The sequence below is a fragment of the Pseudophryne corroboree genome, chromosome 4 (assembly GCF_028390025.1).
Source record: "Pseudophryne corroboree isolate aPseCor3 chromosome 4, aPseCor3.hap2, whole genome shotgun sequence".
NCBI lineage: Eukaryota > Metazoa > Chordata > Amphibia > Anura > Myobatrachidae > Pseudophryne > Pseudophryne corroboree.
Genome location: NC_086447.1, coordinates 67,413,162 through 67,430,893, shown reverse-complemented (window position 1 = coordinate 67,430,893; position 17,732 = coordinate 67,413,162). Strand labels below are relative to the sequence as shown.

Here is a 17,732-nt window from a genome sequence, read left to right as displayed (position 1 = left end):
TATGTGCAGTAGACTCTGGTGCTCCTATTGATACAGCTGGGTACACACTTGCCAATACCTGGGAGAGCCAACTCCCGACCTATACTGGACAAGTGTGTACCCTCCACCAACCAACCCACACACCCGATCATGGTCGCCTATTAGGTCTCCTGGTTTTTAAACCTGCTTGAAAACTTGTAGACCTGACTACCGACTAGGACACCGATATTATAGTGTGTAGGCTGCATAGCCTGGAGCTAGCAAACGATCTCCGGTCCCAGCAACCCAGCACACTATCGGTGTCTATGTGGTTACGGTGCTATTGCTGCGGAAATTGGCAGAGGTCTGGAGGTGCCATGGGGTATGGGGGCAGCCCAGACACTGCACTTCTGCAGAGTTGGGAAGTGGGTGGCGTGCAGAACACCAACAGTGCTACTTCTTATTTCAAAAATGGCACTATGGCCATTTTGAAAAACCAAGATGGCCATAGTGAGCCAATCGCGGCTCACCATGTCATTGTACCGCCCCCTTGTACGGTGGTGGAGGAGCGACGAAGAACTCCTGAAGATGGAAAATGCCGGGGAAGTACTAAGGAAGGTAGTGGCCATGCAAATGAGCTTTAGAGGTCACTGCTCTCCAGGTGAAGATGCCTGGGAAGTCCGGAGAGAGGTGGCTGTCATTTAACAGAGCTTAAAGGCCACCACTCCCCAGGTGAAGGGGGAGGCACTCAATCTCCTGGCTGTCGGGATCCCAGCGCTCGGCATACTGGCGCCGGGATCCTGACTGCCGAGATACTGTCAACTATTCTCCCTCTTGGGGTGTCTACAACACCCCTGGATGAAGAATAAATAGCTTGGCGTGCGTAGCAAGGGGCTCTTTTGCGCTCGCCCCCCGCTTCTGGCATTCTGGCAGTCGGGATTCCTGCGCAGGTATGCTGGGCGCTGGGATCTCGAGTGCCGATGAATTGTAGTACACTCGGTGAAGATGCTGTATAATAAAATATAAAAACGTTAGGTGTCTTGTTTTTATTTGAATATTATTTTAGAGGGGGCCCTAAATGCTGGTATTTTTGGTTCTTCAAGTACAAGCATGCATGGGAGGCTTGCTGGGTCCTGTAGTCTTCCTGTAAAAGACAGTATTACTCTATATTTCACTAATGGACTATCAACTTGGCACCTACTGCCAAAGGGTGACGGGGACAACCCCGGGTTTCAGCTCTGTCCTTGGGTGCCCTGGAGAGGAGGGACCCCTTTCTTGGGGGGGTCCCTACTTCCCCAGGAATACCCAGCCTGGCCTGACTGGTTACGGGGGATGCATGCTTCGGCCGTGGAATCCCATCAAGTGTGTCCCCTGGCACTACCCCCCTGCTACTGGAGCCTGGTGCTGATTCTATAAATATTGGGGACCCCTACTTGTTTTGTTCCCCATGTTTTTGGAAACAAGGCCAACTCAAAGAGCCCGGTGCTGGTTCTTTAAATACGGGGAACCCCTACACAATTTGTTCCCCATATTTTATGAACCAGGGCCAGCTCAAAGAGTCTTGGGCTGGTTATGCCCTTGGGGGTGGGGTTACCCCACATATTTTTTGGGGAGGATCCTGTCACCACCCGACCTTCGCAATTCTAAGTTATTAAATTCCTCATTAATAAATCCCCCTTTCCCCTGTCAAAATGATATTTTTTCAGCAAAATGATTTAGCAGACACAGATCAGTCTACTGAAAAATTGGACAAGTATGTAGCAAGGATTGGATGTAGACTCTGCGAGCAGGTCTGCAGATGGATTGTATAAACAGTCTCATATGCCGAGGGTTAAACAAGTGTGTACCCAGCTTTAGATATGAGTGTGGACTCCTGCACCTGTCTTCTACTATCTATAGCACAGACATACATTTTCCAGTCTTGTGACAACTCCAAAAACAAGTGACGTAAAATTTCCAAAGCTCCCATTGCTTTACTTAAACCTGTCTAGTTAAGCACATACTGGAGAACCCTTTCCCTTACATGTCCATTGAAGGTGTGGACAATAGATATAGATAGGATTGCAAGTGTTTAAATTGTTTGAAGATTGACCCCTATGGACCATTCATCCCATCCCAACAACCACAGTGGTCACTGTCTGTCTGAACAAATCTCATCACATAAGTTCCAAGACTATGGCTTCCAGCTAATACCCCTTCTTCACAGCCATGATATCACTAGGAACAGTCCTGTCTCATGGGAATGACGTGGGCACGTAGACCAACTTCCATGCTTGTCTGTAGTGTGCGGGTGGAAATGGGACACCTGCCTCAGAGGAATCTATTGCACCCAGCACCCAAACCAGGTTGGTTTTGCCTTGAAAATGATTGCTAACAGATTCCAAGCACAAATCGAGACAAATTGTCAATGACCTGTTTTATCCGGCGCTAAAAATAGATATTACTCAGTATGGAATTTTTTTTTTTTTAAATCTTTTTATTGATTTTTATAAGTAGGTAAACAAAAATACTATAGAAATAAGAAACATCAGGAAGAATACAAAATACACATGAGAAAGGATGTCACACAAATATATCGACAGCAAGATACCAGAAAATTTTCTTTGAAAAGGAAAAAAAAACAACTTTCCTAGTAACGAAATATTAACAATAGTTAGAGACTTCCCGAGTGTAGAAACAGTCGAGAGCATGGAAAGTGGAGAAGGGAGTAGGGTAAGGAAGGACGTAAAGAAAAAGGGTGGGGGAAAACGTCTGTTAATCTAGGTTGCTTGTCGTAATGAAGTAGAGTATAGACATTTATAGGTCAAAAGGTCGTTAATGGTGGTTCTGCATTAAAGTGGGAAGTCCATAGCGTCCATGTCTTGCTAAAAGAGTCTGTCGAATCATGTAATATAGCCGTAATGCGTTCCAGTTTATACGTAAACCAGATGGCATTAACAGTGGCAGGCAGATTGGGGGGAGTTGTAGATTTCCAGTTTGCCGCTATTTGGCATTTTGCCGTGTTCAAAATATGCTTAATCAATCTAATTTGGGGGCGTGTAGTATCAGGGATAGGGTGAGATAACAATGAATAGAGGGGTGAACTGGGGACAGTTACGTCCATGACATGCAAGATTAACTCATGAATTTGTCGCCAGAAGTGGCGAATCAGCGGACAGGACCACCAAACATGCAGCAAGGTCCCTCTGTGTCCACACTGTCTCCAACATCTGTCAGAACACGCTGGATAGACAGTGTGTAGTCTGGAAGGCACCAGGTACCATCGATAGTACAGCTTATGGGAGTTTTCGGCAATACAGACTGATATAGAGCTCTTGGTGATTTCCTGTCTAATGTTGGCCCACTCCTCAATGGTTAAAGTTTCCCCAACATCCCTCTCCCAAGCCAGTTCATGATTTCCCTTAAGGGGGACATTGTATGCGATCAGTATTCGATAAATGCTTGATAATAGCCCTTTCGTTGTGTGAGGCCCACGACACCAGAATTCAAGGGGAGGTACTTGCGCAGGGTGAGTGGTTTTAAAGATGGAGGAATAAAAGTGTTGAATTTGCAGGTACTGGTAGAAAACCGAGCGCGGTAGCGAGAAGCGGGACTGCAGGTCCGCAAAGGAGGGAAATGAAGAAAGGGGAGCTAAATCCCATAGAAAGAGAATATTGTGTGTGGTCCAGTGTTTGAATGCCCGATGATTAGTACCCGGGGGGAAGTTTAAATAATTCCATAATGGGGTTAGATAAGGTGTTTGTGACCGTAGCTGGTAAATGCGGGTGCAATAGTCCCAGATTGATAACGAGAAGCGTATCGTTGGCAATAGTGACATAGAAGTCGGCCGGGAGCGTGGCGGGCACCACAGAAGAGTAGAAGGTGAGTACACGTCTAGTGTGTGAGCTTCAAGGGTAGTCCATATTCTTTGTGTGGGGGGTGAGTGCCAGAGGACACAGGTAGTCAGGTGTGCGGCCCGATAATACCTCACAAGATCTGGTACACCTAGGCCGCCTGCGGGAACGATGTTGTTGGAGTAGCCGCATTTTAACTCTAGGTTTTCTTCCAGACCAAATAAAGTTGGATAAATCTCGTGTATAGGGATGGTCTGCCATAAATACAGTAACCGTGGAAGCAGGTTCATCTTCACCGCAGTAATACGACCAAACCAGGAGATAAACAATTTATTCCAAGTGGTCAGGTCAGATCGAAGGGATGAGATAAGTCTTGGAAAATTGTCCGCATATAATGTTGAGTAGGACTTAGTTAAGTATATGCCTAAGTATTTAAGCTTAGCGCTTTGCGATTTGAATGGGTAAGAAGAATGTAACAAGCGGAGATCGCGTGGTGGAATATGTAAGTCATGAATCTCTGTTTTGTCGGTATTAAGTTTATAATTGGATAGGCTACCGTAGGTCTGAACCTCTTCAAAGAGGTGGTGTAGAGAGATGTGCGGATCAGTTAGGGTCAAAATAACATCATCCGCGTAAAGTGCTATCTTGTACTCATGTGTGCCCACTGGGATGCCAGAGATGTTGGGATTCAACCTAATTTTTGCCGCTAACGGCTCCATTACCAGAGCGAAAAGTAGGGGAGAAAGTGGACAGCCTTGACGGGTGCCATTTTTAATAGACAGGGGCGGGGAAGACAGGCCATTGACCAAAACAGAAGCCGAGGGATTGCGATATAGCAAAGAAATGGCATTATAGAATGCGCCACATAATCCAATGTTTTGTAAGGTTTGTTGCATAAAAGGCCAGGCTACCCTGTCAAAGGCTTTCTCCGCATCGAGGGCCACCACCAGGGTCGGAAGGGAATCCTTATGGGTGAGGTGAATAAGATCTATAAGTCGTCGGGTTTGTCCGCAGCTTGCCTATTAGGGATAAAACCAGCATGGTCTGGATGAATCAGTGCCGGAAGATAGGGGGCAAGTCTATTCGCGAGAATTTTGGCGAATAATTTCAAGTCTGTATTCAAAAGTGAAATAGGCCTGTAATTTTTCATGTCTAAGTGATCTCGGTCGGGCTTAGGGATGACTATAATATTAGCCCTGGTGGTGGCCTCGTCGAGAGAGCCTTCCGCCATTAATGAATTAAAGAGAGAGTGTAGCATAGGGAGGAGTGATTGAGCAAACTTATTGTAGTAAATAGCGGTATAACCATCCGGGCCTGGGGCGGAAGAACGGCGTAACGTCTGAATTGCAGCGAGGATCTCTTCCTGTGTGATAGGGGCGTTGAGGGAGTCAATGTCTGTGGCAGAAAGTTTCGGCAGGTGACAAGAGGATAAATATTGTTGAATAGCCGAAACATGATGCGGGGCATTAGAGATGTCGGAGGAGAGATTGTAGAGGGAGCTATAGTAGTCAAGAAAATGTGAGGCCATCAGTTTAGGATCACAAGTCGTGGTGCCATCAGGGCCCTTCAGGGCAAGTATACGGTTGAGGGTACGTTTAGCGCGTAATCGCCGGGCCAGCAGGGTATCCGCTTTGTCCGATTTCTTGTAACATTTCTGGCGGGTCCACAAAAGCGACGTGATCGTATTCTTGGTGAGGATCTGTGATAGCTGCCCTTTTAGCGAGAGGTTTTCAAGTATAATCGTTTTTTGGGAAAATTTTGGTGGCGTAGAGTTAAAGAAGCCAGTTCAGCTTTCAGGTCAGCAATACGTTTAACTTCAGTCTTTCTCTGGGCGGAGGAGAGATTAATGAGAAGACCTCGTATAGTGGCTTTATGGGCTTTCCACAAGATGGCTGGGGATATATCGGGTGACGCATTCTCAGTAATATAATTGAGAATCGCGTCATCAACTTGAGAAATATTAGAGGGCCTAAGAAGGAGCGATTCATTTAGACGCCATGATCGCGCAGTCGGGGGTTTGTGAGGGGTGGCCATGTCTATGGTAATCGCATAGTGATCAGACCACGTGGTCGTAATTACCTGAGCTCCCAAAAGGGTTTGCGTAGAGTCGCGATCCACAAAGACATAATCGATACGAGTGTATAAATTATGTTGTGAGGAATAATGTGTATAACCTCTGGATGATGGATATAATGTTCTCCAGCTATCATATAAATCATGAGAGGTAATACATGTCTGCAATAGTTTTGACAATTTTGCGTGGGAGGAGGGCCCTGAACTTAGGTGGGACCTATCAAGAGAGGGGACCAATGTAGCATTAAAATCACCAGCCACAATGACCCAGGAGTTCGAGAATTTAGAGAGGTGATCCGAGAATGTCCTAAAAAAGGACCCCTGCTGCATGCTTGGGGCATATATGGATGCTAAGGAGATAGGGGTTTGGTGGAGAGTACCGGAGAGTATCACAAATCTGCCATTATCATCAAAATCTGTATCCTGTACAACTAAGGGGAGACCACGGTGAATTAAGATAGCAGTGCCCCTGCGTTTAGCTGACATCGTAGAATAAAAGGCTTGTGGGTATTGCTTACAGTGCAGAGGCGGATGGGGGGCCTTAAAGTGGGTTTCCTGCAAAAAGATTATGTCAGGTTTATGTCTGTTAAAAAAATGAAGTGCCATGCAGCATTTGGTTGGGGAGTTAAGGCCATTGACGTTAAGAGATAGTAGTTTCACAGTCATGGGGGATAATAATAGTCAGAATATTGCACGAGAAGCAACTATTGAGTATGTCGGTCAAAAAACAGACAAGGAGAGTCAAAAAAATAAAGATGATAGTAGTAACGGGGTAACAAAAATTGAGAGTAAACTCAAGGGATAGACCTTTTCCTACGATCGGGTCGGGTCTAAGAGGGAAAGGGTGAGTGCCTACGAGGCAGACCCTTCGGTGTGGGGGGTAGTGCCAGTAGCAATAAACAGCAAGGAAGAGGAGCAGCATGGAAAAAGAGAAAGAATACACTCTGCAGGCCAGTGCAAGGGGTCTAGGGTGGCTAGGTCAACAACTTATTAGAACAATGTAATAAACCTATAAGAGAGTTATGATATAACAAGTAATAAAATTACAATGCAGTAACGAGATATGGTGTGAACAGTAAGATTAAATGACTCTAAACAAGTAGATGAAAGATGAAAAGTCCAGCATGGGTAATCCAGGTATATCAGACATACATTACAGCACCAGTATCAGCATGGCCCATAGTTGTCCCTCAGGGGTAGCCAGCAGATCAGCCTTCCCAAGTCAAGGCGCGACAATCATTAGATGAGTGGGACCAACAGGGGCCAGTGAACGCAAGTCGCTAATAAAAGACAGTCCAGTAAGCAACAGGAGTTAACTGCGCCGGACAGCGCATCAGGACCAGGTGAGCTATAGTAAACATAAACACATAAAACTACGCATCTGTAATAGACAGTTCGGCATTTCATTTAGTCGACCATTCAGGAGTTGGTGCCTTAGGTCTCCCAGGAGAAGCAGTGGCGAAATGATTCCGTATCTTGTCAGGAAGGGAGTCGAGAATACCTAGGGACTTAAGGAGGTCATAGCCTTGGGCGGGAGTCTTGATAGAGTGGTGAGAGCCATCTTTAGAGATTTGAAGGTGGAATGGGAACCCCCATTTATATTTTATGGAGTGATCTCGGAGCACCTTGGTGATTGTAGCGAGGTCTCGCCGTTTTCTGAGCGTAGAGGGAGCCAAGTCCTGATAAACCTGAAGTTGGGTTCCAGAGTAATCGATAGTCTGGCGTTCCCTGGCCGCTGACATGAATTTTTCTTTGGTCTTGTAGTAGTGGCACCGTAATATAACATCTCGAGGGGGTTGGGTAGGGGGCGGTCGCGGGCGTAGCTCTATGCGCCCTGTCCAGAAGAAAACGTTCTTTAGGGACCTCGGGTATCACAGCTAGGAATAGGCCCTCTAGAAAGCTCGGGAGACCCTCCATGGTGACGCTTTCCGGAATGTTACGGATTTGGATATTGTTTCTGCGATTCTGGTTATCCAGGTCCTCTAGGTGGTCTCCGTGTTGGTCAATATCCAGACGGCATTCAGCTAGTTCTTGTTCGACTACAGCTTGGTACTGGCAAACTCTGTCAAGTTTGCGTTCTAGAGAGTCAGTACGAGCGCCCAGGTCAGCGAGCTCAGTTCTGAATTCAGCAAGGACTGATCTCATTTCCGTCTGGATAGTTTTAGTGACAATTGCTACAATATCTTGGGTGGTGAGGCTAGCCTTCGGAGACGAGGCTTCGTCAACATCAGATAGAGGATCCGCTGTGGGAGAGGTGCGCGGAGTGAGTCCTGCTTTCTCCCATGCTCGGAGAATACTAGGCTTAGCAAGAGCAGGAGCAGGAGTTTTACGGTTTCTCTGTGACATATTATAGCGGAAGTGGACAGTGGCCACAATGACCGCCCCGTAGATTATAGGACGTCGATTTGATGAACCACCGAGAGGGCTAGTTATCTCATAACTCTAGGAGATCCCAAAGCTTGAGAGAGGTATTAACCCCTATACATTACATGGCCGCATGATTTAGCATAGAAAAAACATTACGGTCGTCGTACACCACCTAGAGTAAGTCGGACAGTAACACAACGACCACCGAGCTTCCGGGTATGGCGGGAATGTTAATTGCTGGAGCGGCTGGTTGACTAGCAATAGCCGTTTTGGCGAATAGATGGGCTAGGACAGTCACGGACCGGCCAGTGACTGGCACTAGTATACCCAACAAGGGGAGGACCCACCTCCGGGCCCACAGCACCCGTCCCAACCGCAGCACTCCCCGCAGGGCAGATCAGCAGGCCTCAGGATATGGGGGTCCGGCGAGAGGTGAGGAAGAGGACGTGCTACGAGAGCCACTCAAGGTTTTACCAGCAGCTTTGGGATTAGCAGGGGGTGAGCAAGGGAGAAGCCATCAGAGTCTGGTGGCCCCCGGTCAGCTATACTATGGTAGGGTGCTGTCAGCTAGAAGGGGACCGGGCGGGGTAGGGGGGGCCGGAGGCGGCCGAGAGTACCTGTGTCTGTAGAGCAAGCAGGGCCGCAGCGGTGGTAGGAGCCCGGCGGATCAGTGCCTACTCAGTATGGATTTAGTGATTAACAGCAGCTGAGTAAAAACAACTTGCTAGGTTGCCAACAATTAGAGACTATGGGAAAAAAGAGAGAGTACTCTGCGCTATATAACACTGTAACAAACAGAGGTGTGCAGTCTGTCATAGGGAGTAATTGACTCAGTAGGACTCAAGTGTATATAAACAAATTTATATTAGATCTGTTAAAAGCAACAAATGTAACAAACGTTCAACATGCAATTTGCAACAAATTGTTTGCTCTGACTCAAGAGCTACAATTAATAGAACAATATATATCAAGCAGCAAATATTTAAAAATAATGAATTGGTTCTATTAGAAGGTGATAGAAAAAGAGACACTGGCGTCCCAGTGTATATTTAACTAAATGTCCTGCAATAATAAGGCACTTGAGTCCTACTGAGTCAGTTACTCCCTATGACAGACTGCACACCTCTGTTTGTGTTATATAGCGCAGAGTACTCTTTCTTTTTTGAAAATGATTGCCGCTTTAAAAAAACATCCAACATTGGCCGGTAACCCGCACCTCCTGCAAACCTGGACCCTTGGGCAGATGTATTAAGCCTGGAGAAGTGATAAAGAAGTGAAAAGTGGAAAATGATAATGCACCAGCCAATCAGCTCCTAACTGTCATTTTTCAAAAGTGTAATGATTGGCTGGTGCGTTATCATCCTCCACTAATCACTTCTTTATCACTTCTCCAGGCTTAATACATCTGTCTCCCTATTACATATGCCCCTATGGGCCTGATGCAGAGGTGGAGGCGTTACCGCCATGACCGTCTTTCACCACAGCAGCAACTGTGTCTTTGTGCTAATGTCGCAGCCAATGGTCGTCTTACTGAGGCACCCACCGCCTGCTGTGCTAATCAGTAGATGTGCGCATGAAGATCAGCACCACTGGTTGCAGCCCTATGGGGGCACAGATTCTCCACCTAACCATGGCCGCCTGTGTCAGTGCAAAAGCATTTTTATACACAGTTGCTGACTACAACACACCCACGTCGGGCTAGCCCCACCCTGTTACCACCCAGATACACCCACTGAAATTGCCTCTCTCTATGTGCAGTTTTTGTTCCGTTTCTTTAAGCAGTAGCCGTTGAGACGCGGGTGCAGATTGTAAACTTTGGCCGCTTGGATCCAACATCTCCACTATGTCCAACTATGTGAAAAGTTTTCATCGAGTTGTTCGCTCGCTAGCTGCTTTTAGCAGCATTGCACACGCTAAGCCGCCGCCCTCTGGGAGTGTAACTTAGCTTAGCAGAATAGCGAGCGAAAGATTAGCACAATTGCGAATAAAAATTTCTTAGCAGTTTCTGAGTAGCTCAAGACTTACTCCTACACTGCGATCAGTTCAGTCAGTTTCGTTCCTGGTTTGCCGTCACAAACACACCCAGCGTTCGCCCAGACACTCCCCCGTTTCTTCAGACACTCCCACGTGTTTCCAAGAAACGCCAGCGTTTTTTCGCACACTCCCAGAAAACGGCTAGTTTCCGCCCAGAAACACCCACTTCCTGTCAATCACAGTACGATCACCAGAACGATGAAAAATCCTTGTAATGCCGTGAGTAAAATACCTAACTTTTGTGTAAAATAACTAAGCGCATACGCTCTGCGAACCTTGCGCATGCGTAGTAAGTGACTAATCGCAATATAGCGAAAATCGGCAACAAGTGAACAACTCGGAATAACCGCCCATGAGGGAGAAAATGCTCTGTTCCTGGACTTTCCTGGTAATGTATGATTGCCATCACCTGTGGTGAAACACCTTTCTTATCAATTAACTAGGTCACCACAGGTGATAGCAATCATACATTACCAGGAAAGTCCAGGAACAGAGCATTTTCTCCCTCATGGAGAAGGTCAGGTAGGCAAGCATGGCCAACTTACCTCCATTAGAGTCAGGTAAGGTTTCTTATGATCTATGATATGCAGGTTCCCAATGATAGGCAGAGGCCTCGGTCCTGGAGGAAAATTCTTTGGTGTTGTTTTCCAGTCATTAAGCACAGAGAGAACGTATAGAACCAATGCTAGCACTACAGCCCAGACAGCAGAAGCTAGGAAATCCATGGCTTACTCTCTCAGGAGCTGGTAGCTGCTGACTGATCCTTGGATGAAATGTGACTTCCAGACTCTCGGTGAGTATATCAGGTGCACCTCCCACATTCCCCTCACTATAACATGACACCACATAACATACACAGCCAGATTACACATCACTAGAGCTCCACAGCCTGACATAAAACAATTCCCACCCCAGGCAAAAAGCGTCAGACTTGCTTACATGGGTGTCAGCCGATCTGAAGAGAGTCCAGACAGAGGGGGTAATTCCAAGTTGATCGCAGCAGGAATTTAGTTAGCAATTGGGCAAAACCATGTGCACTGCAGGGGAGGCAGATTTAACATGTGCAGAGAGAATTAGATTTGGGTGGGGTGTGTTCAATCTGCAATCTAATTTGCAGTGTAAAAATAAAGCAGCCAGTATTTACCCTACACAGAAATAAAATAACCCACCCAAATCTAACTCTTTCTGCACATGTTATATCTGCCTCCGCTGCAGTGCACATGGTTTTGCCCAATTGCTAACTAAATTCTTGCTGCGATCAACTTGGAATTACCCCGAGAGAGTGTATGGGTAAGAGTGCTGATAGATGTACAGTAACTGTAATGTGGACTGTCTGACATTGGGTAATGCCATGGTCCTTGGAAACAACGCTGCAGTTTTCTTCTCTCAGTTTTCTTTATCACATGGAAAAGTGACACATACTATAGGTAGTGTATGTAAAACATGCATTAATAATTCTTGTGGTTTGTTTTTGGCACTTTTGTTTTTGTAAAATACAGTGTGCCAGCTTGATGCCCTAGGCAAGATTTTGCCTGGTGCCCCCTAGCACTGCCGCTAGTTCCGCATCTGACCCAGCACACCTCAGGCAGCGGGGCCCATCGGGGGTTTACCCTGTGTCAGTGACAGTGTCTCTGCAAAGGCCCATGGGAGGAGGGGCTACTGCTGGTCATATGGCTACTCCCGCAACCATTTTTGTTGCTCCCCGCTGCCCTCACTGACTGTTCCTGGCCCGTCAGTTCCCGCTGCTGAGAGCTCCGATTGCAGTAGCCAGCCCAAAGCAGGACAGATCTAGAGGAAAATGATAGGGGGGCACAATGATAGGGGGAAGAAGGAGTGGTCACCGCATGCTACTCGTGGTAGTCGCGGAGTGAGTGCGTGTGTGATTTCGCTAAAGAGGGGAATTCCCTCGCTACAAGGGATGTGTCCTCACAGGGTATGCCATCCCTTGCAAGTCTCACCGCTTATTTAAATTTTTTGGACACAAATACATTTGCCCAGATACTGTGCACTTGCTGGTTGGACACAGATGGCAGCAATGTCCAGATACTGCCTTACTTGCTGGTTATACAAAAAAAACAGTAACAAACATGTAGCAGCTGTCCATTCCCTTCACTTTTCAGTGTGTTTGCTGGAGTCAGTGGTGCAAGTAGAAAAAATGTCTTACGGGTACTGTCTATACGCAAAAAATGGGTTTGTCCAAATGCCACATGGGGCGTGGCCAATGAAAATGGGGGCGTGATACACATATGGGGGAGGGGCAGATACACGTATGACCCCAATAGTGCCAGATACACGTTGCCCTACAGTGACAGATATACATTGCCCCACAGTGACAGATATACATTGCCCCACAGTGACAGATATACATTGCCCCACAGTGACAGATACACATTGCCTCACTGTGCCAGATACACATTGCCCCACAGTGCCAGATATACATTGCCCCACAGTGCCAGATATACATTGCCCACAGTGCCATATACACATTGCCTCACTGTGCCAGATACACAAATGCCCCCAGAGTGCCAGATACACATTGCCTCACAGTGCCAGATACACAAATGCCCCCAGAGTGCCAGATACACATTGCCTCACAGTGCCAGATACACAAATGCCCCCAGAGTGCCAGATACACATTGCCTCACTGTGCCAGATACACAAATGCCCCCAGAGTGCCAGATACACTTTGCCCCACAGTGCCAGATACACAAATGCCCCCACTGTGTCAGATATACATTGCCCCCCCAGTGCCAGATACAGAAATGCCCCCACAGTGCCAGATACACAAGTATGCCCCCAGTGCCAGATATGCCCACAGTACCAGATACAGAAATGCCCCCAGTGGCAGATACACAAGTATGCCCCCATTGCCAGATATGCCCTCAGTGTCAGATATGGCCACAGTGCCAGATACACATGTCCCCCCAGTGCCAGATACACATGTCCCCCCAGTGCCAGATATGCCCCCAGTGCCAGATACACATGTCCTTCCAGTGCCAGATATGCCCCCAGTGCCAGATATCCCCCAGTGCCAGGTATACATACCCCCCCCAGTGCCAGATATCCCCCAGTGCCAGGTATACATGCCCCCCCAGTGCCAGACATCCCCCAGTGCCAGGTATACATACCCCCCAGTGCCAGATATGCCCCCAGTGCCAGATATCCCCCAGTGCCAGGTATACATGCCCCACAGTGCCAGATATCCCCCAGTGCCAGGTATACATGCCCCCCCCAGTGCCAGATATCCCCCAGTGCCAGGTATACATGCCCCCCAGTGCCAGATATGCCCCCAATGCCAGATATCCCCCAGTGCCAGGTATACATGCCCCCCCCCAGTGCCAGATATCCCCCAGTGCCAGGTATACATGCCCCCCCAGTGCCAGATATCCCCCAGTTCCAGGTACCCATGCCCCCCCCCCCCAGTGCCAGATATCCCCCAGTGTCAGGTATACATGCCCCCCCCCCCCAGTGCCAGATATCCCCCAGTGTCAGGTATACATGTCCCCCCCCCCACCCCTCCTCCCCTGCTCACCGCTGCCGCTCTGTCTGTGTGAGAGGAGGAGAGCGCAGCCTGCGCCTCTCCCTCCCCTGAGTCTCCGGCGGATGTCTCAGTTTAATTCAGCACCGATCCGTGAGCCAATCAGAGCTCTGACAATTACACGTAACTTCATATAGTTAGAATTCTCATGCTTCCTCTACAGGAGCAAATAGCTCCATCAGTAAAGTGTCTGCTGGTAGTGTAACAGGTCATGGGTTCTAATCCTCGGTATGACTGCTAAGAAATGTGTGATTCAAAATAAAAGACAAATGTATAAATATAATATATACATTATTTTTCAGAACACTCCATACACACACACACACACACACACACACACACACACACACACACACACACACACACACACAAATTTATCTTAATATGGAAATAGGGGGCACCAATATTTATCTTGCCTCCGGGCAACTGGGACGAACTTACGCCACGGTTAGTTAAGTATTACTCTGTAAACCTATTCAGATCACAATTGCAGCCAATTTCAACTATTCTTAATGAAGTATTACTAGGTAATTTGTTCAACTAGTACTATCATTGGATTTAACTGACCTGTGTTATATCATAGCAGTGATTACATTCTATAATTAAAACTAAGAAAGCGGTTCTAAGTGCATTTATATCTGTACTATGTGAAGAAATTATAGTGGTTGAGTGAGGTTTACTGACCTTACATTTGTATGATTTGATTGTTAGATTTGATTAATACTTTTTACTGGAGGTGGAGGGTTGCTGTGTGGGGCGGGAGTTGTAATCAGGGTGAATACATAGCTGTCCTCAGGCAATGGCACATTGTACTGTGTGTGGACCCAGTGATTGGTCCTAGCTGACAAAAGAACATCTTATTATGTTATAAAAGGAGCCTGTGTGCACCTCCGGGTGGGCCCCCTCCTCTGTACGGCGGTGTAGACTCCAGCATTGTGCAGGTCTCCGGAAACATGGCGCCCGCCATGATCCGGAGACCAATTTGGCTACCGCGCATGGACGGCAGCCATTTTGGCGGCCATTTCCACCGCAAACGCAGTGCCCGATGCTGAACTCTGGCAAGGTAAGTATTAAAATGGGTGCAATGTGTGCGGTGCGGGCCCCCCTGGACCCACACATTGTACCCATTATAGAAATGCCAATGGTTCTAAGACATTAGCCCAAGGGTCAGCACTGCATCTAGACCACCATATGACATGTGAATCAAAGCACTGGCATATTCATAGTGGGTGCAAGGTGTGCGGTGCACATGGGCCCTTGGGTCCAGGGGGGCCCAACACCCCGCACACCCTGCACCCATTTAATTATACTCATCTCTTTGCAGGCTGGGCGCTGGTTTCCTAGCGGCTATTTTCTGTTGATTTGCACATGATCAATAGAGATGCCCCTGGGATCGCGGCGCGAGCGCCATGTTCCCAGAGGCCAGTGCAGTAGACTCTGACACAATGCCAGAGTCCACTGTACCGCCGGGGAGGAGGGGTCCCAATCGGAAAATGAACACGGGCCTTCTCTTAAAGCACCGCTGAATTAAAGTATATGAGCTATTAATTATTTGCCCATGTAACAAAATATATGTGGGCAAAACGACCTGTCTGGTGAAAGAGAGAATTGGTATGCACAGGATCTTGATTAAAAAATTCCAGTGCACCACCAGTAGCTAAGCATTCTGGGGGCTATGGACACACTATAAAAGATTTAGTCTTCATGCCGGTGGACCACATCCATCCACAATGGAGAGGTGGAGACAGACATCAAGCTCTATTGCAACGCAAATGTGAAAGGATACAGTATATATGCTAGCCATCATCTCACCCAACGGTCTCCAATCATTTGAAAGAAGTTCATCAGAGCAAATGTGAAGGCCTAACAAAGGTGATAGGGATAAGAGCGGTGCAAAACCAATGGAGAAGGAATAATAAGGAAGAATTGTTAGCACAAACTGAAATGAAACTCATATATGAAATGGGTACGTTAAACCCTAAAGAGTTAAACATGGAGTTCGAATTGAAATGGTTTCTATAATACTGCACTTTATATTGATTTTTTGTTACTATCCCTTAGGGTGCTATAAATGTTAGTATATGTTGTGGAGGTTGTGAGTATAATATGCCGTATGCAGAAGGAGATCAGACACCTGAAATTAAGCTTTTATAGATATTTTTGGAACGCAATCTGTCAGTAAGTTCCACGAGTCTATTAGGCACCAGGAAGCGGAACTAACCATGTGTAAACACTAATGGAACGCAAGCTGTCAGTGCGCTCCAAGGTGTTGAAATGGACGAGGGGAGTTTTGGTCACGAGGGCACGGAGCGCTACACGCGGCGCGTCCGGTCACGTGACCACAGAATAACAGGAAATAACGTGCATTGATTGTACTTGTGGCACATCCGTCCACGTGTTGGTCGGACAACAGGAAGCAGCGTGCGCTCCACGGACTTTGGAACGCACGCCTTCGATTTTAAATACAATGTAACGCTGAAAGAGTATAATCTAGGACGTTTTTGTATAGTGGGGACAACATTTTGATGGATAGGGAGGTAAAGCATACGATAATATAGGCTGTATACATTTTTAGATGCAATGATGGGTCCTCCAATCAAATCACAGAGGGGGGTTTAAATAGACCCTACCCCATACACACCACACACCTTGACAAAGGCCCTTAAATGGCAGAAATGCGTCAGTGACTGGTTGGCAGTACCCACAATATCCAGAGGGAATTCGCTGACTGTTGCTGCAAACCCGGGGAGCAATATTTGAGGCGTTTTTGGGTGGACACTTGATACACCCCAATAACTCTGGTAACTAATCTGTGGTGGATTGCAAATTTTAACTATTTATTTATTCTTGCAAATTTGCACTTTGACGTTATATGCTATGTTTTAAAAGAACTTCTGTTGCACTTTAATAAAAAACTACCATTTGCTCATCAGAACAAACAGTACTTCACTATATACTGCTATTTTCTTCCTACTTTTGGGGACATAACTCAAAATGGAGTGGTGAAGTGGTGAAATATCTTGGAGGAAAGCTACTAGAAAGCAGTGGAAGCAATACCACAGGCGTATTTGGGTGGGCACTGCTGACACCCCACAGAATCTGGTACGTGGGTCTGCCAGTTTAGGGGGATTCCAGTTTTTTGGGGATAATTTTTGAAATACATTTGATTTAATTTAATTTAATTAATGTGAGCAGAATTTAGTCTGACTATACTTCACTATATATTGCTCTCTCTTTCATCTTTTAGGTAAAACCACGTGAATTGGAGTGGGGAATTATTGCCGAACAGAGAATACTCTCATCAGAGCCTAACACCCTCTTTCCGAAGAGCGAATATTGCCCTAGTAACCCAGGGAGCGCACCACAGCAAAATTTGACTGTACAAACTGTGACTTTTGGGATATAGTTGACCATCCCGGCTGGTGGACTGCAGCACCTTTGAACTAAAGCGCCATCTTTACATTTCTTTGTTTTTGGGTTGAATGAGGAGTTGCTATTTTTTCAATTTTTTAATAAACATTTTATTGGGTTTTCAAAGTTTTTCCATTAATACATATAAAATCGAACATATGCCAACAGTATTGGTATGTATCTTACGTCAGGGCATCAAAGAACGAAGAGAATCTAAGGATGATATTCAAAATAGAATAATGCCTAAAAAATTTGGCTACAAGACCACAACAAACGGAGCATTTGTTACATCAAAGAGAATGAGAAGGAAAATTAAATTCATAGTCTTGTTATTCGAATCCAATGTAAATGCACAGCTGTTCTTGCAAATTAGTGTATTTAAAGTGAATCCTTATCAGCCATTGTATTGTATTATGTGTGAAGTTAGGGAACAGACAGACAGCTGTTGCTGTAACTTCCATGCTGCAGTCTGTATGAATTCTCATTAGCTTCCAGACTGGATCCGATGTTAGGTCTGA

The 17,732-nt window shown here is 46.5% G+C and overlaps 1 protein-coding gene across 3 annotated transcripts in view; it reads right to left on the bottom strand.

The window, feature by feature from the left end:
- LOC134908899 (cytochrome P450 2K1-like) overlaps nucleotides 1–17,732 on the bottom strand; it is a 256,817-nt gene that overhangs the window by 176,426 nt on the left and 62,659 nt on the right. Inside the window, exon 1 of one of the 3 annotated variants that reach the window (XM_063915126.1) lies at nucleotides 11,205–11,223. The exons of 1 other annotated variant lie outside the window; for it this stretch is intronic. Coding sequence is in view for 1 of the 2 variants with exons in the window: in XM_063915124.1 (XP_063771194.1) it covers nucleotides 10,811–10,990 (180 nt within the window). In the remaining variant the exon portion in view is untranslated. Of the gene's footprint in view, nucleotides 1–10,810; nucleotides 11,040–11,204; nucleotides 11,224–17,732 lie in introns of those variants that run through there. One more of the 3 variants, XM_063915124.1, reaches the window with a different exon arrangement.